At 36.9% G+C, this 25,816-nt stretch overlaps 1 protein-coding gene across 3 annotated transcripts in view; it reads left to right on the top strand.

The window, feature by feature from the left end:
• Positions 1-25,816, top strand: part of LOC150106717 (protein diaphanous-like) — a 303,611-nt gene that overhangs the window by 94,539 nt on the left and 183,256 nt on the right. For all 3 annotated transcript variants that reach the window (XM_090393305.1, XM_090393307.1, XM_090393306.1), the window contains 3 exons: positions 7,164-7,272; positions 15,343-15,453; positions 20,865-20,989. In XM_090393305.1, the coding sequence (XP_090249431.1) occupies positions 7,164-7,272; positions 15,343-15,453; positions 20,865-20,989 (345 nt within the window). The remainder of the gene's footprint in view (positions 1-7,163; positions 7,273-15,342; positions 15,454-20,864; positions 20,990-25,816) is intronic.

Here is a 25,816-nt window from a genome sequence, read left to right as displayed (position 1 = left end):
TTTAGATAAACGAAGTCGTGGAATAATTTACCTTAGTGATGGAACTCCAAGTCCACCATCCTTCATCCTCGCAGGAAAGTACGCAATTGGAGTATGGCAGAAGCCAGAGCCACGATCTAACAGCTGAGCGGACAGCCCTGTCCATTTGGAACAGTACCGAGACATAGGTCTTACCAAGGACCAACTTATAGTGATGAGGTAGAAGATAATAGGACAGAATAAAGAGCCTTTGCTGGGGCTTAAAAGGACCTTTCCTCAAAGAAGTAAGCCCAGACTCCAAGGCAGTAGGGATAGAAGACCTCCCCTTCGTTGTGCAGATACATAATCCCAAGGTATCTGCACTCCTCCAGGATGGTCAAAGAATGTAATGGCCTAGTGTGCAGGGAAAACTCAATACACTCAACCTTTAGCTTCTTGTCATGCCCAGAAGGGACAAGGACTAATGTGCTTCTCTGCATTAATAGTAGGACCTCAAACATGAAAGTAGTCAACTGCCCGGTCGAGGAGTTCTTGCAAACCTACTCTAGTATAGGCTATGAGAATAAGTCATCAGCAAAGGCATTAAAGAAAGAGGCACCTAGAGAGTAACCAATGTGGTTAGGAAGAGAGCGAAAAAACTCATCTGTGATGCAATTGAAGAATGGAGGGGAGAGAGGGTCATCCTGCACCGTGGGTTTGATGGTTACACGGGCTCCTGTTGTTATAGAAATGGAGCTACCTAAATACAGCTCCATAACATAAGTAAGAAAGAGTTCTGGACATCCTGCAATGGATAGCGCTCGAAGAATAGCAGGAAAGGAGACACTATGAAAGGCCTTCTGGAGGTCCAGGGATGCCATGTATAGAAGCCTAAGGTGTCATTGGGAATTAGAAAGAAGATAGATATTCTCGGCACAGCCATCCGAAGGGACAAAGGCTCTCTGCCAGTAGTCATGCTGAACATATTGCTGAAGTCTCCTGACAGATTAAATTTGTCAGATTCACACCCATTGTATGCCACTTTTTGATATCTATCTGTCAACCATCCCCTGATCCAAGTCAAGAGTTTATATTCTAATCCTATATTCTCCAGTTTATACAACAGCCTTTCATGTGGTGTCCTATCAGATACCTTAGAAAAGTGTCCAACATTATCATACTGTATCCATTCCCTTTATCCAACTCGGTTGTAACATTGTTATAAAATATAAGCAAATTGCTAAAACATGACCTTCCTTTAGTAAATTCATTCTGCTCCTTGCGGAGTATAGCTTGTTTGTCTACACATTTCTGTATGCGAATTCTTACGAACTTCTCTAAAATCTTTACTACCACACCAGAGATACTGATGAGTCGGTATATAACTGGTAATTAGCTTACGGAATTAACAATGCATATAAAGGATATTAATTAAAGGCAACTTTGATGAATTAACTTCAGTATTTCGACAACTTCACGTTGCCATCTACAGGAACATAAAAACATGGTATGTGCATGTAGGCACTAACAAAAGCAAATGAAGAAGAAGGCAAGAAACTAATATTGTTCCTAAAGTCCTAATGGTGCCCTCTGGCAGGCTAATTTGGTTGTCTTGGCCGTTAGGCTGAAGTTCTCATAATGTAAGTCTTCCAAATTTGGGGTAGTTTCATGCATCCAAATTTGGTGAGGTTTGGAATGTTTTTTAGAGCTGCTGATGATTTTTTTTTCTTCCAACGAATTCTATGGTGGGTATCTGAGGCATGGCCTGCAGCCCAGAGTGGCTGTACTGGTGAAACCTGATGTAGTCTTTGTGTTCTGAAATCCTGATATTTGCTGTCCTGCCTGTTTGGCCAAACAGGCAGGACAATTTGCAGCTGCAAGGGACCTGGTATACCCCAGGTAGGTCTAGGGGAAGTGATTGGTCTTTGGTAGAGCGGATAAGGGATGCCAACTTTTTATATGGTCTATAACAAGAAGTCAGGTCATATTTTTTGAGGATATTGGTTATTTTCTCAGAGGTGCCATGGATGTAGGGGATGGTGATCGATTTGGTGTAATCTTTATTGTGGAGAGGGGGTTGTGATTTACTGGTTTTAGTATTTTTGGGGGGTTATAGCCATTGGCTAAGAAAGTGTTGCGGATGTGGTTTAGCTCAGTGGTTAGGACATCGGCATCTGAGCAGATTAATTTTGCCTGTTATAAGTGTTTTTATAACCCTGTATTGTTGTGAGGGGGGGAGATTGCTGGTGAATGTATCTGCCTGTTGGGTGGGTTTTCTGTAAACATAGAAAACCAAAGATCCATCAAGCTGGCGAGTGATTGTGTCTAGGAAGGGGAAAGTGTTGTTTTCCTCTTTTTCTAAGGTGAATTGGACTCTGGGGTGTTGGTTGTTTAAGTGTGTTAGGAAGGAGTGGAGTGTATCTGAGCCATGTGGCCAAATAGTGAATACATCATCCACGTATCGAAGCCAAATAGTGGGTTTTTGTGGGGTGGAGTTTATTTAATATCCTTTATATGCATTGTTAATTCTGTAAGCTAATTATCAGTTATGTATGACTATGACCAATGTATAAGCCTTGCTATTAGATGGGTCGGTAGTTAGACACATCAGTATTTGCACCATCCTTGTACAATGGAACTACATACATTCCTTCCATTCTTGTGGTATCATTCCTGTACTGAGACTCAAGTTATACAAACATGTGAAAGGCCTAACCAATTCGGCTGAACATTCCTTTAGCAAACAGGCTGATATTCCATCTGTTCCTGTAGACAAATTCTTATCCATGTTATGCAACAGCTCTTCAACATCTTATTTTCACAAACCTCTAACTCTTCATCCAATGTAGCAGTAGCAAAGTGAGCACTCATTAACTGAACAATCTTATTAGCTTCCGAGTACCATTTGCATTCAATAGTTATTCTTTTACATGCATTCTTTCTTTTGCTCGCGGCATAATGATAAAATTCTTTTGGATTGCCTTTAGTTTGCATGGTCAATTTCTTTTCATACTGCACCAGTTTTAATTCCAGAAAATAGTGATTCTAATATGTCCTTTCTCCACAGAAACTACTCAGTGAGTTATATATATGTAGAAAGTTTTTTTACCTTGGGTATATATAACTATACATTAAAGATACCATGAAATTTTATAAACTTGGTTTTAATCTTTTTTCCCAAGTAAGCAAACAAGTAGGTAAGTCAAGTTTGCGCCTGAAATACTTAGTGCAAACTTGACTTGTTTACTTGGGAAAAAGGATTAAAACCAATCTTGAAAGCAAGGGAAGTGGCTTTCCCATGGTCCCCTAGCTGTGTCTATTCTCTCTCTTCCCTCTTCTTTGAGGTAGGTCCCCCTTGCTCTTTAATCTTTCCTATATGGCATTCCTTGCCCAACTCTTGTAACTCACGACCATAATGCTATTAGAATAATCGAGGGCTATGGGTCATTCTATTTCTATCTCTACTCTATCTCTATGTCTTCTCTTTAAAAATCTCTCCTACCACTTAAGGCAAGCTTGAAGGTCTCAAGATGGCAGCCCCATCACCAAGCTAGACTGCAGATGGCCAGTAACCCTCTCAGTCAAAATTTTAGCCCACTAAAAAGACTCATGAAGATAGTAAACGGACAGACTTTTTTGGTAAAGAACCAGCTTGGAATAACTATTCGAGAAGAAAATTACCGAAAAAAAAAAAAAAGCAGAAATACACCTATTGGAATATAGCCACCTGGAATGTGAGAAGTATCCACCACAAAATCATAGAACTGGACCAAGCACTAGAAGAAAGAAATGTAAAAATAGCAGTAATTACAGAATCTAAAAAAAAAAGCAGAGAGGAACAGACGAACTGAAAATTATATCTATATATACAGTGGGGTAAAAGCAGAAGAGAGAGCTAAATCTGGTGTAATGATCTTTCTACATAAATCTCTTAGAAACAATATAATCCATTACAACTTTTGGAGCGATAGAATAATAGAAATGAGAATTAAAATAGACAGAGGCTATATGACAGTAATTGGAACTTATGCACCTGAAGAAGGAAAAGAGGAGGACTCAGAAAACTTCTACATCCAACTGCAGAACATATTAAATAAGACCAATCCTAAGGATCACATTTTGGTAATAGGAGATCTCAACGCAAGAATTGGCAACAAGCCATATAAACCAAACATAGGACCTATCGGAGAACTTAACTGTAATAGAAATGGAAATAGATTAAGAGATTTTACTATAAGCAATAACCTTAAAATAATGAACACCTTCTTCAAACATAAAGACATCCACAGATACACCTGGAAAGCAAGAGACACAAGAAGCATTATTGATTACATAATCAGCAATATCAAAATGTCAGAAATGATAATAGATACAAGAGTATACAGAGGATCTGAAATAGATCATATCATTACCTTTTAATTGGAAAAATTAAATGGGAACCAAGATGGAAAACAACAAAAAAGCATAAGGAAAATAGAAATTTTGAATCTTTCAAAGTTAGACTTTTGGACGATAGTAGTATTAAAGACTTGTACTTTATTCTTTTTTGGTACAAGTCTTTAATACTACTGTCATTCAAAAGTCTAACTTTGAAAGATTACAAGTATAAAACAAAATCAGAACATAGAAGAAGAATGGTCAAACCTAAAAACTATAATGATAAAAGCTGCAAAAGAAAGTTTAGGAACAAAGAAAAAGTGGAAAAGAAAAAGAGGCCTTAGGGACTGGGATGATGATGAAATTAAATGCATTATTGAAGAAAAGAAAAAAGCATATAAAAACTGGCTCAACCTAAAAACAATAGAATCAAAAATCGAATACAGCAGAAAAAAAAGCAATAGCAAAAGCAGCATGCAGGAGAATAAACAGAAACAGATAGAACAATTTTGTAACAAAATTAGAGAGAGACTGTATGCTCAAAAGACCTAATGCATATAAAATCCTCAAAGATTTAAGCAATGAAACTAGAGAAAAAGCAGATATTAATACCATTAAAATAGAAATATGATGAAAACATTCAAAACAGAAAACTACCCTTTGTAAACATCTCTGATAACTTGGAAAACATCACTCTAGAAGAATTAACAGAAGCATTAACCGAAAGCAAAAGAGGAAAGGCTCCAGGAGAAGACAATATAAACTTGGAACTTATCAAATATGCAGGACTTGAATTCTCACTCAGGTTACTTAACTTTTATAATATGATCTGGAAAGAAGGAAAATACCCACAAGATTGGACCAAAGCAATAGTTATTCCCATCTACAAAAAAGGACACAAATCTGATTGTAATAATTATCTTGGAATCAGCTTACTTAATACCTGTTATTAAGTATATGCAAAAATCTTAGCATATAAACTTAAACGTATAGTAGACCCAAAATTAATAGAACAACAAAATGGATTCAGAAAAGGCAGGTCTTGCATAGACTCTGCATTTACGTTAAAATTATTAATTGAAAAACACAGAGAAATGAACATAGAAACACACATGGCTTTTATAGATTACACCAAAGCATTTGATAAAATTATCAGAGACAAACTATGGGAAATTCTAGAAGATTATGAAATACCAAACCAACTCTTTAGAGCAGTCAGTGGTCGATATTGACCCCCAGGGGTCGATAGAAAAATATAAGACATCATTGTACAGGTAATATTTAATTCGGTTAACTTGAATTATCTCCATCCCGAATGACAACGCAATTAAGAGTGAATCGTGGGAACAGCGACATGAATAGGACCTGTAAGATGGAGCAAAGTCATGAAAATAGTTACGGAGGCCAATCAAGTAGGCCAAAATGACGTATTTACCAACAAGCGTCTTTTTTGCTTGTCCTATTATAATTACGTAATAGTAAAATAGAGGGGGTCGATAAAAAGTCGAGAAACTCTTGAAGGGGTCGACGGTCAAAGAAGTTTGGCGACCCCTGCTTTAGAGCCTTATATAATATATATCAAGATAATAAAATATCTGTGAAGTACAAAAATTCAACATCAAGCTGGAAACCAATAAATCAAGGAGTACATCAGGATTGCCTTCTCTCACCAATTTTATTTAATATATACATAGATAAAATCATAAAAGAATGGAAGATAAATGAAGGAGGATTCAAGATAAACCGTAACACCAGATTAGCTACTCTTCTTTTTGCTGATGACCAAATAATCCTTGGAAATAATGAAGATGAATTACAAAAATCATTATGGAGTCTAAATAATCTGATAAAAACATATGGTATGGAAATATCAACCAACAAAACAAAAGTCATGGCCTTCAAAGGTACTAATACAATAAGAAGCAAAATAGTAATAAACAACAAAATAATAGAGCAAGTAAATACATTCGTTGCACAATGTCATATGAAAATGAAGCTGATATAAAAACCAAAGATATCAAACTTTTTAAAAGTAACAGGCATTATAAATAAAATTTTTAAACCCAATTATGTACAAAAACACACACGAATAAGAATCTACAATACAGTAGCTAAACCAACCTTACTTTATGGCAGCGAGATATGGACAATAAAAAAAGCAGATGAAAGAAGAATCGAATCGTCCGAAATGAAATTTCTGCACAGAACTGAAGGAGTCGCAATAATGGACAAAATGAAAAGCAGCGAAATCAGAAAAAAACTTGGAATTACAACCTTCCTAAATGAAACAGTTATTTGCTACAGATGTTGAGAGTTTATTTTCTTGGTTAGACTATAATAAGTTTAGTTTAATCCTTTATCCAAGTGTGAGCAAACAAAGTTTGCACCTGAAAGTATCTTCAGGACTGGGGTAAGGTAATGCAACACCAGGCAAACTCGTTGTAAAGGTGGAGAAAGTTCTCATCACTCCTATCTCAGTATCTCCCATAATGCAAAGCACATCTCCTTGGAGATATGTGTAATGCTATGCATTAAGGCAAGGGCCACTACCCATACCAGTTTCGACCTTTATTGAGGTCTTGTCAGTGGGAGCCAGGCCCAGTAGTGGAGATACAAAGGCAGAAGCAATGAGAGGTCATCCTAACCTATAGGAGTTGCCAAAGGGTGTGCAACCTTATTAGGAGGTTAAGTTAGGAACAATAATTATAGTGATACTTTATATAATTTGTACTAATCTCATTTAATTTTTGTTGTTATTGTTGTTCATATTATATAGAACTTAAAGGAGTTAAATATACAAATATTTAATTAGATTTTATTTTTAACAGACACGAAAAGGCTCTGGAAGCAATTACGATATGTGCTGAGAACAGTGAAACAGAGCGATTTGTTCCTATTATTGAAGGTGTGAAAAAGAAAGGAAATGATGCATTAAGGGCAAGTATTATGTAATTTTAACCTAGTATTTAATATTTACTAGTCATAATTAAAACAGAAATTGGTCCGCATTTGATTGATCATTTCTACATTATGCAAATAACAGTGGATAATGGTATTGTTAAGGTTTTGCTTCCCAGTGAGTTTATCTATGTTCAGGTGCTTAATAATAACACTCATCTATAGACACAAATGGTATCATCTAAGGGTATGTTTTGGATTTTGATTTGATTTTTATGCAGCAAAGACATCAAAGTCATAAAGTGCAAGGACACAGGTTACAGCAGTACATATAGTAAATGGTTAGTAGGACAATCACAAACATGCATGCCCTTGTCAGGATTTGAACCTGCAACCTCTTGGCTGCAGAGTAGATATGCTAACCACTTGGCCAACATGACCAGCACTAAAGGGGGGAGGGGGCACATAAAAATGCTAAATAAAAAATATTAGTCAAAAGGTGCCCACACATCCCCATAGCACAGGGAAAATGACATGTTGTGTTATAATGTTTTCTTGTCTTTTATTGTATTTTATTCTATCTTTTTTCTAACCTAAGCCTCCTTCAATAATAACCTTACTGGCTGCAACATTTATGTTGTAACCTTTTTCCTTCTTAATTACAACTACTTTAACCTTTTATTATATCTCCTTGATACACTCTATCAGGTAACACATGGTACCTCTGAGGGACAATGGAATTTCCTCAAGATCGAGGCAGTATCAGAGTGTCTGAGATTTACCCCTCTTAAAACGCCAAGAAATTTATTTGTTTCGCTGCGCCACTTAGCGCTATTAGATTAATTAATATTAACAACCAAGAGGTAATCTCAGGACAGTACTTAGTGATACCAATTAACTCTGCAGACGTGACCAAAATTTACTCTTTTCAAATATCCCTTTTAATATTCCGCATAGGTTCGCATTAATATTTTTATAAGCGGTGCATCGGATTCCAGAAATCACAGAAAGTCTTTGTTAGAATCAAAAGCAAGGTTTATTATACTCAAAGGTTGATACACATAAGAACACTAAAATAAATCCCATTTTCAGGGAGTGTCAGACAAGGTATATAAAATTCAAACAGTATTGTTACACATATGAATTAATATACAGTAGCTTCCTAAAGTATGAATTATATTAACCTTCGCTAATGCGTTATTCATGTACTATTTTCACAATCAATCTAAGGCTCTGTCAGACTACACAAGATAACATTCATATCTTTCACAATCTCTTAATATTATGCCATTATCCTTTACTCTAAACATATCCTTAATTTCATTCAATATAAAGGCGAACATTAACACAACGACAGATAATAAACATAATTTCAATATCCTTCTTAAGTCCTAGCAATATAACCTTATCCAATATCATTAATGTTCCTTTTCCATAACATGTTAACTTGGCACATATTCTGTTAAACACAAATAAAGTTTACTTATCTTCGCCTTTGGTTCTTTAGAGCTTCAGAGGTTCACAGGAAGCTGGCCTTCTGTGGACTTGCCAGACTTCGTTCCTTCCATGGAGAATACGGCCGCCAAGACCGTAGCTGCCTATCGGATCCGTCCTCCGACATCGAGGACACACGTGCCCCACGCTACCACACGGGAACCGAACACCAGGGAGAAGAAGCCTTGTCTCAGGGTCGCATGACCCTTATATTTCCTTCCTTTTTCTCGGCATTTCTCACCCCTTTCGATATTTGGCGAACTCTTACGTCATGGCGTCCATCGTCTGCCCTGCTTGTTGCACGTGCTATGACGTCATTGTTTACTTGGGGCGAACCCTCTCTTGCGTTACGACTCCGTAACCTTTAGACTTGACCCCCCCCCCACAACTGTTGGATTTGTGCTTACATTTTATAATTCTTTAACACAGGTTAATTTTCTAAAGCTCTGGTAATGCTTTACATTTTCAATACTAAATTAAACACGTTCGCGAATGGCACAAAATACATAATTAATTAATCTTTTCATAACAGAACATACTTGATTTATATATACATAATACTTATTCTACACTTAGAGGCAATTTACTGTATTTATCTCATTCTTTTGTTTGGCAAAGCATGTTAGACTGTGATAAGATAGGAATTCATAAATTTCCACACTATCACAATCTAACAGTTGCCTTTATCTGAGAAGACTATTTTGAATCTTATATAGAATGGCAGAATTTTGCCAACCAGAGATGTAAGTTTTACTCCAGCAGACTTTCTGGCTAACCAACAGATGCAATTAACAGATATGGTAAACTGCAGATATAGTGTTAACTGTCCTGTCATAGTAAAAATTGAATTTATGAAAGCAATTTTGCTTAATTGGCAAATCACTTAATTGACTGGTCACATAATTGCATTAATAGAATTGTATTAATGGAGTTCGCTAATAATGGATTAACTCAACCTTAACGCTGCCATTATCCAAACATACAGCCCTTTTTCCCTGTACTAAAATTGTATGATACTTCAAACTGACCACATAAACAGAATCACTCAGCACTACAGCTTTGATTTGATTCCCAACTTTTGTATTTTTAGTTGGGATATTATTATGTGCATAAGTACAGTCTCAAGAATTGTCTATCATACCTTCCCTTAAATTCATTCACTACTCCTAAAGGCAAACTATTCTAGTCACTCGCTGCTCTGTGAGAGAAAAACCTAGTTCTTATCCCTTTCTTGACTGTGAGCAAACTTAACTTCCATGGATGCTCCCGTGTTCTCTTCCTACCATCCATATAATGAACAATTTCAAATCAAATTTCAAAAAAGGCAAATCACTTAATTGGCTGGTTACATAATTGTATTAATGCTATCCTATAATACGCATTCAAAAGTTTATAGACCTCTATCATATCACCCTTCTTTCTCCTGTTAACCAGAGTCTGTAATCCACATATTCACAATCTGTACTCATAATTTAAATCCCATAATCTGGATATAATCTTTGTAAGTACCATTCCACAGCTTCTTTATCCCCTTAGAATTCGGGAGACCAAATCTGCATACAATAATCTAGGTGTGGTCTTATCAAAGCCTTATAAAGAGGCAAAATGACTTCTTTAGCCTTACATATGAAGGTTTGCTTCAACATTGCAATTATCCTCTGAGTTGTATTTGCAACTTTTGCTATGTGACCTTTGAACTTCAAATTCCTATCCAATATTCCTATCCTATCAAATTACTATATGATAGGATAAACTGAAGATTTAAAATTGTTTGGTATTTTGTTGTATCAAAACCAGCATCTTCTTAGTGTGGTGTGCTTATTAAAAAGATATAGGCACTGCCAACTTGATATTTGGTGAAAATATTCAAATTATAACCACTTGGGAGCATTTTATTTCTGTAACCAACTAAAAACATATAGCATTTCATCTATTTTTTTGGGCTGACTCCATGCTGAAGAGATCTCCAAAGTATGATTTGAAAGTGCAGGCTTGTAGAATATTTGAAGTCTTAATAGTTCTCTCTGGTTTGTCCTTGCAGACACAATATGTGTATATACATTAGGATGTGCTGAAAGATGAAATGTAGCTGTGTTGAATTTTTTCTTGACAATTATTCATAAGACTATTATACTTTTTTTATATAATCTTTGTCAAGTAGCTTTATTTTATCCTCCTACATGTTTTGCCAATCTTTTTCTATTAGCATCCTCAGGGAATACAAACTAGTAAGCTAAAATGAAGGTTACAGACTAGGTTATAACTGATGGTTCTAATTCATACAAAAAATTGGTATTATGCGTGACAATGTGCTTGGCTCATGACGTAATTGTTATGAAAGTTCATTTCTTTGATGTTTAATGATCTGATAAAAGTTTTCCAAATTTCTGGTAAAATTAGACCTTGATTCTTGTTTAGGTTTTCAGTTTTACGGGCGACTGTAGCTGCTTCTTTAAAGGTTCTTGAATGGTACTTATCTTCTATGTATGGCATAAGGCTCTTATCCCACAGACCTAGAAGCTTTGAAACGAGAAAGAAAGAACACATAGGATATGTCAGAAATAACAGACAAGACATTTCAGGCCTTTCATGCCATTTTGCCTCTACTAACCATCACATTGAGTGGGATAAGAGCCTTATGCCATACATAGAAGATAACTACCATTAAGAAGATACAAAAATATCTTCTGAATTAATCTTATAGAAATCCTTCAGTAATTTGAATGTTCTGCCTATCAACCAATTTCTGCAGCCCACAAATCTTCAACCTGTTCTCATAAGATTCATTCCATAGTCCTGCTGTCATCTTGGTCACTTGTCTCTGGATCCTCTCTACCTCCTTGCCATCGAGAAGAAACCCAGGCGCCCATATCTGGGCACAGTAGTCTAGATGGGGTCTTATCAAGGCTCGATACAGAAGAACAATAACCTGTTTGTCTCTGCTCATTAAAGAGTTTTTCACAACCAAGTGATTTGATGAGCTGATTTTGCCACTTTTGCAATGTGTCCCCTAAACTTCAACTCCCTGTCCACCAACACTCCCAAATCCCTGGCCTCATCAATCTCCTGGAGTACAGTTCCACCAATGTGATATACTGCTGCTAACTAATCTTTTCACCCCAAAATGTAAAACCTTACATTTTTCCACATTAAATTGACATCCATTCTCCTTAGCCCATTCCTCCAAACTATCCAAATTATCCTGCAAAAGTTTGACATCCTGAGCATTCACTATTGCTCTACCTAACTTTGTATCATCCGCAAACAGATGTACAGTTCCTCTCAGATCCTTTTCTATATCGTTAATGAACAAATTAAACAGTACTGGTCCAAGAACAGAAATCTGCGGCACACCACTAGTCACAGGCCATCTTTTGGACTCTACTCCTGAATAAGCCACTCTCTGATATCTCTCCATCAACCACCCTCCTATCCATCTCACCAACCCTATATCCATTCTCATATGCAGCAGTTTACTGATTACAATTCCATGTGGTATCCTATCAAAGGCATTAGCAAGGTCCAGTGGAATCACGTAAACCCGTTACCCTTATCCAGTTCAGCTGTCACTGTGTCATAGAACGTGAGCAAGTTACTGAGGCATGATCTACCCTTCACAAAACCATGCTGTCCCCCATACAGTATCCCATTTTCATCTATCCAATCTTGTATTTTCCTCTTGACTATTTTCTCCAAGACCTTGACAACAATTCCTGATATACTGATCGGCCGGTAATTTTCAACAGCAGTCTTGGAACCTCCTTTATGCAGCGGAACTATTTTCCCCTCTTTCCCTTGGGACTAACCCAGACCTGAGACTCAAATTAAACAAAATGGTCAAAGGCACTGACGATTCTTTAGCCACTTCTCATACAACACGAGCTGGTATACCATCCAATCCCGCAGATGAATCGACATTGAGGTTTTGTAATAGTCTATTCGCCTCCACTTCATTCACCACAAGTCCCGTATAAGCTGTTGGTTCTTCCATTTCTGCAATGTCACCACCTGGATGATATACGCTTGCAAAGTGCTCACTCAGTAATTCTACTATATCAACTGATTCGGTTACCTCCCTACCATCAGTATTCTTTAAAATCAATCTGCCGTATACATTTTTTCTTTTACTTGCAACGTATCGAAAAAACTGTTTGGGATTCTCTTTAGCCTGCATGGCTAATGTTCTTTCATAATCCGCTTTTGCTTTTCTTACCACACTTCTTACCCTTCTGGCCTGGGCTTTATACCATTCATGTGCTTGCAGGTCACCTTTCTCCTTAAATTCCCCCCACAGTTGTTTCTTTTTTTGCAGCTCAAGCTTAATGGTTTTATTCATCCCTTTAATCCCTACTTGTTTATTATTCAGACTCTAGGTATATAGTCAGCCATTGCCTCCTTCCAACACTTCTTAACCGCCTCCCATGCACTATCAACATCCAGCACTTGTAGTTTTACATGCCATGGCACTGAAACAATCAAACTCCTAAGCTTGTCATACTTACTAGCCCGATAATTCCACATGTACCTTGTCTTAATTGTAAATGCCACACCTTTAGCCACCTCCCAAGTCAAGACCCTATGATCACTCCCACCAATTGGTGGCAATGTGGTCATATTTGTTACAGTCAAATCCCCAGATGCAATTACTAGGTCAAGCACTCTCTGACCCCTAGTATTTTCCATTACTTGCTGTCGCAGATAGTTATCCCTTAATAACCGCATAAAATCCAATTCCTTCCTCCAATCAGTGCTGCCATAGTTGAAATCTCCCATAATAATTTCAACTCCTTCCACTCATTTCTTCTATTTGCTTATGCATACTATCTTCACCATCTTTTCCATCACCTGGTCTATAGCAGCACCCAATTGTATATTTTGTTCTGCTAGCCTCAATCTCACACCAAATGGCCTCAAATGTGCTCTTTTCTCTATCCTGCAATTAAACTTCTATTCTCCTTGGCTGCAGCTCATCAGCTATCATCAATAATACTTCTTTCCCCCATTTTATTCTCCCTGTCATTCCTAAACACACTGTACCCCTCACATTCAATCCCACTAGCTATATCATCTTCAGTCAGCCATGTTTCACTAATGCCAATAACCTGTGGTCTGGAAGTGCCAACAAAGGTAAAAAATTCTTCCTTCTTGTTCTTAATACTCCTGGCGTTAGTATACGTGAATTGCAGACCTCTATTAGCCCCATCCCTACCTTGATGCCTTATACAAACTATCCCATTTTGATTTGTTGTCCTTATTTGCTCAGGCATATTATACTCATTCATACACTCAACTCCCTCCCTAAGGTCTGCATATCTATTCCCCCTCCAATAACTCTAGTTTCCCTGATTCTGCACATTCACTTTTTCAAGTCTCCTTACACCGAATCCATTCAAATGCAAACGATCTGTCTTATATAGATCCTTTCGCCCATCGTACTCACTCCACACGTCCACAAATTCCACACCACTCATCCTGCATAACCCATGCATAAAGTCATTTGCAATTATGGCCCTCCTTCTAAACTGTTCACTGTCATACCGTGGCAAAAGACTAATCCTCCTAACTCTCTCACTCTTGTGCTACATCAAACAATTCCTTCAGGTCCTCTATCATTTCCATTTTATCTCCTTTTAAATCATTCGTACCTGCCACCACTATCATTTCTTTCACCCTTTGCTTTTGCTCCCTAATAGAGTCACTTATGTTCTTAATGGTTGCACCAGGTTTGAACGATTTTGTCAAATTCTCTACTATCACACCTGGTACTAACGAATCTCCATACAGCACTCACTCCTTCGTTTTGTTTACGTTCACAATCATATTCTTATTTTTCCTATCATACTTTTTTTTATTGGCTGGTACACTCGGTAGACATTCGTGCATACGCTCCAGCTGCTGCTTTTCCCTATGTATCACTTTGCTCAACCGTGCAATCTCACTCATTGCATCTATCTCATCTTTTTTATAATCTGTTAAACCGTTAATTTGCTCTGTAGTAAATTTCCCATCTGAAAACCAGAGTTTTCAGATGGGAAAGCCTTTCAATCTCCATATGAGATTAGCTAACTCACCTTTATTTGAAAAGCCCTCATAAAAGTTCTTTGCATCATAGATGGGGTTGGAACCCAATTTTTTTTGAACCCAATGCTGTCAAAACATAATTTTTGTTTTGACAGCATTGTCAAAACCAAGTTACAGATTCTCTCAGTAGTTAACTTTTCAGTTGAAAAGTCCCTTATAAATGCTCCTTATCTTTAAATCTGGGTCTTTCTACTTAAAGAACACTTATTCCAAATGCACAACAAAAACACTGTTTTCTTATGAAAAATAAAATCAAATTCAGTTACTGCTTGGTTATTAATTGCTGAATTTTAGTTATTATTTATATCAAATTCCTAGAATACAAAAAGTATTTTGCATATTTCTGTGTATCCTTAATTGTTAGTTGAGAAAAATAAATTGCCTAACATTTTTTATAACGTAAATTGGTTTTCATTGTATTGAGTATTTTACTGCACTTTCATCTTTCACTTTACCTTATATACTGATTTTATGCCAAATGATAATTTCACTTATTTACTTTAAAAAAAGTGTAATGCTTGTTTTCTTTTCTAGGTTGCATGTATCCAGTTAATCAATGCACTCATAACTTCTGCAGATGACTTGGACTTCAGGTTACATTTAAGGAATGAGTTCATGAGAACAGGACTTATAGATGTTTTAGAGGTATGCTGTGCCTAGTTTGTTAAATGGTGACATTCTCCCATGTCATGTGGGACACATACATATTTGTATTAATAAAAGATTGATCAAAATTTTCTGCCTCATTTAAAAAACATTTATAATTGTATTTTTCATCATAGTCCCCTCTCTGCTCTTAGGTCTGTGCATTTACTCCAGAATGTTTCAAAATTATTTTTAATATGAAATCTTACCCACTTATTGTAAACCTATACACTAACATGCTGTAGGTTTACAATTGGTGGGTGGGGCTAAGAGTTAATAAATCAGAAACCATGCTCTCAAGACCAAATATGGAACTTTTCATTTTGTACTCCACTATCGTTGATCTCTGAACAGGAATCAGGGTCTTATATTAAATGACATCTGGAAATCTCTTATTAAATCCTTCAGTCTCAGAGTTCAATTTTGCTAACAATTATCTTCAGTCTTTGCCTGATATAACAACTTCATATTTCTATTTTTGGATGAATCAATTTATCTTCTTTTGTAATGATTTTTCAGCCTTTTGGACAATATTTTTATCTGTTTTTATATACACAGTCTTGCCATAAATACTGTTACAACTTCCACATAGCCCTACACTACCCACAGAATTGGTCGAGTCCAGTTCCATTAATGGCATTGTGTGCAGCCAGCATGCACATGTTTATCAGTAGAGAGAGGCATCTAGCTGTACAGGTTAGCATGCAGTGGAGAGATTATGAAAAGAATTAGCTGTAATAGCACTTCACAAGGTTGGAATGCTGCTGCCCTGTTGTTTTCAACACACTAAATACAGTTGAAATCAGTAGGATGTTTGTGTATTGGACTGTTAACCATTATAACGATACAAAATCTGACTGCCAAAGAACAGTTGACCACACTGTGTTAGAACATAACAGCTTGTGAGGGTTTTAAAGCCATGCCTGCACAGTAATCCTGTGAGAATATGATGTCACGAGAGATTGTTTCGCGGGGAATCATATCACATGTACTGACTGATGACCTGGGGATGACAGCCTATTGTCATTCTACTGGACATTTTTTAACAACTTATGCAGCAAAGGGTGATAATCAAAGGCACTTTTCCAGTGGTATGTGAACAACAGATGCAGATATATCCTCTTCACAGATGAGAAGATATTTGTCATTAAAGAGTTGTTTAACTGCCAAAATGATCAGATGGTCACACAGCACATGCCATAGTACCCAGGATTCTAAGTGGTCATCACCCCATGTTAGTGAAGACAAAAGGGAGGACATTTCATTTCGAACATTGAGTGCTGCTGTTATCTGCACTTTATACATGTAGTTTGTACGTGCTGAAAGCTGTAAATGATTTATTGATAGATTAAAGGTTTATGCACTGTTCAAGTTGTCAAGTATTTATGGCTAGACTAGGTATATTTTTGTGCTTTTAATTTAAGCCATGGTGAAGCCACCAGTTTTAGTGTCAGTGGAACTAGATGGACATGTTTCCAAATGAATGTCTAATAATAATAAAAAAAATAAACTATTTTAATCCTACATTTTTTAGTCATAAAATCTCTCAACCTTTATATTTCAACCAATCTTGGTCTTTCTACCATTGCATGATGGTAGAAAACTCCCAACAGGAATGCAGTCAGAAATACATATCCATACTTGAAGTAGAAAAAGTCATCGAAAAAACCTGAAATGTGGAAAAAGCAGTTGGAGTAGATGAAATTAATAGCAAAATCATTCGCCTAGGAGACTTTAATGTCTGCAACACCAGCTGGCTTTCCTCCTCCAGTTCTACAGATCTAGCAGGTAGAGATGCTGAAACATTTACCATCACCACTAACCTTACACAAATTGTTCACATGCCAACCAGAATACCAGATAACCCCAACCCTCCCAAAACACCCTAGATCTCTTTCTTACCAGTGACCCTTCCAAATACACAGTGAATGTAGTAGGCCCTTATAGGTAATTCCGAACACAATCTAGTACTTCTCTCCTCCCCTATGCGACAATAATTACATAGGCACTGTTATAATGCCAAACTACGCTTGGATGGGAGTACCTATGTAATTATTGTCGAATTACATAGGTACTCGACATGGGAATGAGTCAATTGTCCAAAATTGACTCATTCCCATGAGTCAATTTTTAACAGAAACAATGGCCCAAACATGGGAATGAGGCTGTCCCAAGTGGGACAGCCTCATTCCCATGTTTAGACCATTGTTTCTGTTCTTCTACCCAATACATGCACTGAATGTATTGCTGAAGTAATTCATACTGGAATGGAAACATACACCCCCCCCCCCCCCCCCACACACACACTACTCTGAACTGCTGTCCCCCTAACTAAGCCTTCGTTCTTCAAAAGATGTCCCCAATGATGTGCAAATAAAAAATTAAGCATACCACAACTTTTATGTTGTACATCAAGAACTCCATCCTCCTTTAGTACTTATGCTTAAGCCTGAAATAGCTCCAAGAAAGCTATCAATGCTTCCAAAATAGAGTTTGAAAGAGCAAAAAGCAGGAAACTTGTAACATGTCCAAACAGCAGCTATTCCTTTTGGTCTCTTACCAAAGCAGTTGGTTGTAACTTTTGCCCAACACTATGCCCATCCCTATCATACCCACTATTGGCTGTCCCATTTGGCATCAAAGCCAATCTCCTGGCTTCACACTTTGCCTCCAGTGTTTGTATAACTGACCATGGTCAGTTATGCATGCATGGAGATAAAATTTAAGGTAAGTTAAAATTAAGATAACCCTTGCTACATTGTATATAGCAACAGTTATTTTAATTTTGAAATATGTTTATTCATTATTTTCATTATTGAATGAAAATAATGAATCCTGTGAACTTATTTTAGAACACAATTTCCTTAATTTCATTAAAACTAATAGAGACTAAAATTCTAGATGTTATGCCATTGTCTTTGACTAAGTTAGAAGCTAGCATATCTGAAAAGATGGCAAGTCAGATGTTATAGTTAACAACTACCGTATTTGCCAGCGTATAAGACGCACTTTTTTCCTTTGAAAATAGGTCTGAAAAACAGGGTGCGTCTTATACGCCGATACTCAGTTTTTTATTATTTTCATTTCTGGAAATTTTCTCTGTTCCAAGTTATGCGATTTGTTTATTGCTTCCTTGCGGTATGTGTGAGAGCATTCCAGTTACGTAGAGCAGTGTTTCTCAAACTTCAGACATCCGTGTTCATATGGTAGGTGCAGTATTAACAAAAGATCGTGCTACTAAATGACAAAGACAAGCTAACAGTTGAGTTGAAATGCTAATTCTCTTCAACCAAATTCCTTATATAATATCTGAAACACATTCACTATATATTTCTTCGTTTTAACACGTTCACTCAAACAAAACCATATGTTGCACCGGCAACATGTAGTTTTGCTTGAGTCACAGCATTTTCTGTGGGAGGGGGGGGACATGCGATTCATTAGTTAGTGCCGTTTTATCCCAGTTGTCTCTAATTGCACTGTTTGTTGAGAAACATATTGCACTGTTTGTTGAGAAACATATTGCACAGCCTGCAGATGTCTCTGTACCTTATTCAGTGGTACAATAGGAACGTTTTATGATCTCGAACTTCACGGAGACATTGAATTTTATTTTATGCGTTAACGATGCATAGCCGAAAATTGCCACGGACCTCCTGAAGACCTTTCATGTACCTCCAGGGATATGCGTGCCACACTTTGATAAACACTGACATAGAGTTCAGTGGATGCACATGCGCTGTCATTGATGATCACATGTTCGTTTAAACTTTCCCATTGTTGTCGCAGTTGTGAACGGTGATAAATTTCTGCCGTTAAATTTTCTCCAAATTTCTTGGCAAATTATGGCTGAAAAACGTCAGCATTGTTACAATATTGCATACAAGCTACATGTGATTGCATATGCTAAAGGACATGGAAACAGGGCTGCAAAGAGGCATTTCAGACCACCCCAACTCAGAAAATGATAAGAACTTGGCGGAATTAGGAAGAGGATTTAAAAAAAGCAACTCACAGTAAGCATAACCTACAAAGTGGAACTGCAAAATGGCCAGAACTTGAAGCAGAACTGAATACTTGGATTTTAGACCACAGAAAAGTGGGACTTTCAGTGTCTACAAAAATGATTATTCATCAAGCGAAAGCGATAGCCACTAACAGAGGGATCGCCAACTTTACTGGATCAACATCATGGTGTTCAAGATTCATGAAGAGAAACCAGCTATGTATGCGAACTAAAACAAAAATATCACAAAAGATGCCAGCTAAATATGAAGAAAAAATTATTGAATTTCATTGATTTGTCATTAATGCAAGGAAATGAGAAAATTTTGAACTTACGCAAATAGGAAACATGGATGAGGTTCTGCTGACTTTTGACGTGCCCTCAAACAAAACTGTAGATTCCAAGGGCACTAAAAGTGTTACTATTAAAACTTCAGGGCACGAAAAACTCGCTACACAGTTGTTTTATCCTGCTGTGCTGATGGGACAAAATTGCCGCCGCTATTGATTTTTAAAAGGAAGACGCTACCCAAAGAAAAACTGCTTAAGGAGTGTTTGTACATGTTCACGCAAAAGGTTGGATGGATGCAGGAGGAATGAAGTTATGGATAGATAAAATTTGGTTTAGGCGCCCTGGTGGACTGTTGTTGAAGAAGCTTGCCATGCTAGTATGTGATCAGTTTCATCCTCACAGAACAGATGATGTTAGAAATAAACTCAAGGAATTGAAAACTTAGTTAGCTGTAATTCCAGGAGGTCTAACTAGTCGGCTTCAACCTTTAGATGTCTGTATTAATAAACCATTTAAGGGATTTATGAAGGAGAAGTGGAACAGCTGGATGCAGTCTTCAGATTTTGAGGTTACGCCATCAGGAAGAAGGAAGAGGCCTAGCATTTCACAAGTTTGTGAGTTGGTGAAAGCTTCATGGGATGCTGTGAAAACTGAGACAGTGGTTAAATCATTTAAGAAGTGTGGAATTAGTAATGCACTGAATGGTACAGAGGACAATTTGTTGTATGAGGACTCAGATTCTGATTCAGAAGTGGTTTCAAATGTCTCTTCATTTAGCTCTGGAGATGAATTTCTGGGTTTTGACGATTAAAAGGTGGGTATTCTTTCCTAATTAGATTAGGTATTTGTTGAAACTAGACCTACTTATTACTTTATATTTGAAATACTGTAAATTCATTATAATATTCAGTGATAAAGTTTTTTTCCTAAAAAATGTGTACAAAAAAGGGGATGCATCCTATAAGCCTGTGCGTCTTATACGCCGGCAAATACGGTAAATTTATGTCTAATTGATTTCATTTAGTTGACATTACTGAAAATTTGGGAATTTAGTATTTGACTTGAGAAATGAAATTTTACATCCATTTTTCTAAGGTATGATTGTCTGTTTTAGGATCTCCAAGCTGAAGAGAGCAAAAATTCGGAACTAAGCATTCAACTCAAGGTTTTCCAGGATCACAAAGAGGAAGATTATGATGAATTTTCTAATAGATATGATAATGTACGATTAGAATTTGAGTATCCTTTCCATATTGTGTAGATAATTAATATTATTCTTAGTTTATTAAAAGAAAGTGAAGACTTAATGCCTTAATTTAGATCCATCATAGTTTTATATTTTACATTTTTTCAGCTTACTGCATCCTTTATAGAGTATTATGAATTGATAATCTTAAATTGCAAATAATTACTGTCTAACAAAAAAGATATATGGAGATACACGATACTCTTTTCGAAGTAACTTATTTTATTTTGTTCTTCCTCCTTTCGTTTTTCAGATCTATCTTTCATGAAGTCATTTCCAAGATCATTCTTTTCCTTTCACTTGATTTTCGGCATCCTGATCTATAAGAATGTCTTGAAATTGCTTTCCATCTTAAAAATCTGTTCAGTTTAACTTTCATCTTCATTAATTCTTTCCCAACTTACTTGTTATGAGTTATCTGCTCTTCATTAAATATTTTTTTCATTGTTTTCCAAATCAAAGTGACAAAACTTTTTAAAAGCCATATTTTTAATTAATACCATTGACTCATTCATAACAAATCACTAAAACGCTTTCCAAAAATATCCCATATTCACTATGCTGGTCTAAAGGATACCCCCTATAGCAAACAGTCTGTGACAAATTATTCCTGTGGTCCTAGTGAGTGTTATAGAGAGATTTAGCAAGGTTTGCCCTCTCAAAAAACTTGTTCACCCTTCTATCATCCTCCCTCCCTTACTATTCACATATGCAATAAGACAAACCTGCTGGTTCTCCAGTCTGCGAAATGCTTTTTTGGCAGATGAAATTTCTCATCTATATTTCTGTATGTTTTATGTATCTTCTACAGCAGTGGTTGCCAAAGTGGTAATATAACTTTCTTAGGGGTCGATTCGGGCTCAGAGGTCGATTGGGGGTCGAGAGAAAAATATAAGACATCATTGTACGGGTAATATTTAATTCGGTTAACTTGAATTATCTCCATCCTGAATGACAATGCAATTAAGAGTGAATTGTGGGAGCAGCAACATGAATAGGACCTGTAAGATGGAGCAAGGTCATGAAAATAGTTACGGAGGCCAATCAAGTAGGCCAAAATGACTTATTTACTAACAAACGTCTTTTTTTGCTTATCCTGTTATAATTACGTAATAGTAAAATAGAGGGGTCAATAAAAAGCCAAGAAACTCTTGAAGGGGTCGACGGTCAAAGAAGTTTGGCGACCCCTGTTCTACAGGATTGTTTCAAAAAAAAAGTTATAACTTCGTTTAGTTATTTTTTTTATGCTGAGTGGTAAGATAAATGCCTCCTTATTTGATAAGTTTTTCTTAATTAAGAAAATTGCAGAGTAAGAACCTGACACATTTTCTAGGTTTCATAATTAAACACTTTCATAACATTAATATTATTTAATAAAAACAAATTATGTACAGAATTAAAAATATTATTCAGAAATTTAACATGATGGCTAATGTCACTTTTCCCTTGAAACATGAAATACTTCTAATTAGTATTACTCACTTAAAACTCTTGACACAACCTATTTCTAATCATAAATCATAGAATGAAAACTGCATCAATAAAGAAGAAATCTCATTTGCATCTCTCTCTCTCTCTCTCTCTTACTTTAAATGCATAATAATTTTTGATGTGAAATTAATTTATTGTAGCACTCTTACATTTCTCATTTCCTTTCTCTTTTTCTTACATAATTGCACTCCTGTGTTGTTCTCCTCTCTTCTGCTTGTTGCATCATGCAATGGCAGTTTCTGTTGACCTCTGTTCTGCTGTCTGAAGATATTATTATTTTTAATTTCATGCCCTTGGACTAATAGTGAGACTGAATCCTTTGTGCATGCTTGGATTTATTCAGTTATCACAGGTGTGCAGGTGCACAAGTAGTGTTCAAGACTGCTGTCCTTCATTTACATAAGGTTATTGCAATTCATGAAAAACAAAATAAGTAAAAAAAATGGCTAAATTAGTTTGTCACAAATGCACTGTATACACTGACTTCCATCCCCCTTTGGCCACTGAAGCACCACTTGGTCGGGAAGCAACTTGCAACAGATAATGATTTGCAATGGAGCATGATGGAGTTTTTCCACACAGGAGTAGATATCATAGTGGAACAAATGCATTAACAGTTTGGCATTGAAAAGATATATTCCATAGTTGATTTATGTGTCATGCCTGCATCTGTGTATTCATCTTAATTATGTACATATGCATGCTTTTACAAAATGTCATTTTCTTAATTCTAGTTCTTTTATTCATTGATTATGTTCAGAGCTTCTATAATTGTCATTCAGAAATATAAATTAAATAACATTTTCAGATTACTAAATAACGTAAGGAATTCACAACGTATACTGGGATATAAATTAAAATAAACTTTAATATATATTTCCTATATTTCTGCAACATCACGTTGGCATCTTCATGGGAACATAAGATTAAGACACGTGCACGCAGCCACTAAAAACAGCAAATGAGGTCAAAGCGAGGAAACTACTGTTTTTCCTGAAGTCCTGATGGTGCCACCTAGCAGGCTATATTAAGCATACTTGGCCATTGGGGCTGAAGTTCTCAAGATGTACGTCTCCCAAATTTGGGGCAGTCTCATGCATCCAAATTTGTCGAGGTTTGACATGTTTCTTAGGGCTGTTGTTGATTCTATGAATAGTCTTTCAAATTTATACTTGCTGAGGTGTATTACTGTGGCTTTCTTCCACTTTATTCTGTTGCGAGTATCCAGAGCATGGTCTGCAAGCCCAGAGTGGCTGTACAGGTGAAACCGGATGTAGTCCTTGTGTTCCAAAATTCTGATATTCGCTGTCCTGTCTGTTTGGCCAAAGTAGGACAGCTTACAGCTGCAATGGACCTGGTATCCACCTGGCAGGTCTAGAGGAAAGTGGTTGGTCTTTAGTGGAGCCGATAAGGGGTGCCAATTTTCTATATGGTCTGTAACAAGAGATCAGGTCATGTGTATTCAGGATTTTGGTAATTTTTTCCAAGGTTTCCTGGATGTAGGTAATGGTGATGGATTTAGAGTAATGTTTTTTTGTGAAAGAAGGGGGGGGGCTGTGGTTTACTGGTTTTAGTATTTTTTGGGGGTTGTAGCCATTGGCTGAGAAAGTGTTAAGGATGTGATTTAGTTCAGTGGTTAGGGCATTGTCATTTGAACAGATTAGTTTAGCCCTGTTGTATAGTGTCTTAATAACTGGTAATTAGTTTACAGAATTAACAACGCATATAAAGTATATTAATTAAAGGTAACTTTAATGAATAACTTCTATATTTCGGCAACGTCACATTCCCATCTTCAGGAACATAAAGATATGGTATGTGCACGCTGGCACTAACACAAAGCAAATGAGGAAGAAAGCAAGAAACTAATATTGTTCCTAAAGTCCTAATGGTGCCCTCTGGCGGGCTAATTTGGTATTCTTGGCAGTTGGGCTGAAGTTCTCATAATGTAAGTCTCCCAAATTTGGGGTAGTTTCATGCACCCAAATTTGTTGAGGTTAGGAACGTTTTTTAGAGCTGCTGAAGATTCTTTGAATAATCTTTCGTATTTAAACTTGCTGCGATGAATTATTTTGTTTTCTTCCAACGAATTTTATCGTGGGTATCTAAGGCATGGTCTGCCAGCCCAGAGCAGCTGTACTGGTGAAACCGGATGTAGTCTTGGTGTTCTGAAATCCTGATATTTGTTGTTCTGCCTGTTTGGCCAAAGTAGGACAATTTGCAGCTGCAAGGGACCTGGTATACACCAGGTTGGTCTAGGGGAAGTGGTTGGTCTTTGGTAGAGCGGATAAGGGATGCCAACTTTTTATATGGTCTGTAACAGGAAGTAAGGTCATATTTTTTAAGGATATTGGTTATTTTCTCAGAGGTGCCCTGGATGTAGGGGATGATGATAGACTTGGTGTAATCTTTATTGTGGAGGGGGGGGGGGGTTGTGGTTTACTGGTTTTAGTATTTTTTGGATTATAGTCATTGGCTAAGAAAGTGTTTAGTTCAGTAGTTAGGGCCTTGTCATCTGAGCAGATTAATTTTGCCCTGTTATATAGTGTTTTTATAACCCCATATTGTTGTGAGGGGGGTGGTGGGACTGCTGGTGAATGTATCTGCCAGTATGGGTGGGTTTTCTGTGAACAGAGAAAACCAAAGATCCATCAAGCTGGCGGGTGATTAAAGTGTCTAGGAAGGGGAGGGTGTTGTTTTCCTCTTTTTCTAAGGTGAACTGGACTCTGGGGTGTTGGTTGTTTAAGTGTGTTAGGAAGGAATGGAGTGTGTCTGAGCCATGTGGCCAAATAGCAAAAACAGCATCCACATAACGAAGCCAAATAGTGGGTTTTTGTGGGGCGGAGTTTAAGGCTTTCTATTCAAATGTCTCCATAAAGAAATTGGCCAAGAGTGGGGAAAGTGGTGAACCCATGGCTGTCCCCTCTACCTGTTTGTAGAACTTTCCTTGCCAAACGAAATAGCCTGAGTTCATTGCGAACTGAAATAGGGCTGAGATATCGGGAGGAAACTTGGCTTGGATGAGCTCTAGGGTTTCTTTGAGTGGGACATTAGTGAATAGGGAGGAGACGTCAAAGCTGACCATTATGTTGCTTTAAAGTGGGCTGAGTTTTTTATGTGTGATGGTGTGTTGCCAGTGTAGTGTGTGAACATTTTGGCTAAATGTTTGGCTAATTTATATGTGGGGGAATCAATGCCATCCACTATGGGACGCAATGGCACATTTTGTTTATGTATTTTTGGGAGTCCATATAATCAGGGGAGTCTAGAGTTATAAGGTTTTAGTTTGTTGGTGACCTCCACAGGCCAAGAAGTGACCTTCTTAAGGA

Source organism: Typopeltis vanoorti, chromosome 5 (genome assembly GCF_054136105.1).
Source record: "Typopeltis vanoorti isolate ZY-2024b chromosome 5, IOZ_Tvanoo_1.0, whole genome shotgun sequence".
NCBI classification, from domain to species: domain Eukaryota; kingdom Metazoa; phylum Arthropoda; class Arachnida; order Uropygi; family Thelyphonidae; genus Typopeltis; species Typopeltis vanoorti.
This window is presented reverse-complemented; position numbering and strand designations above follow the sequence as displayed.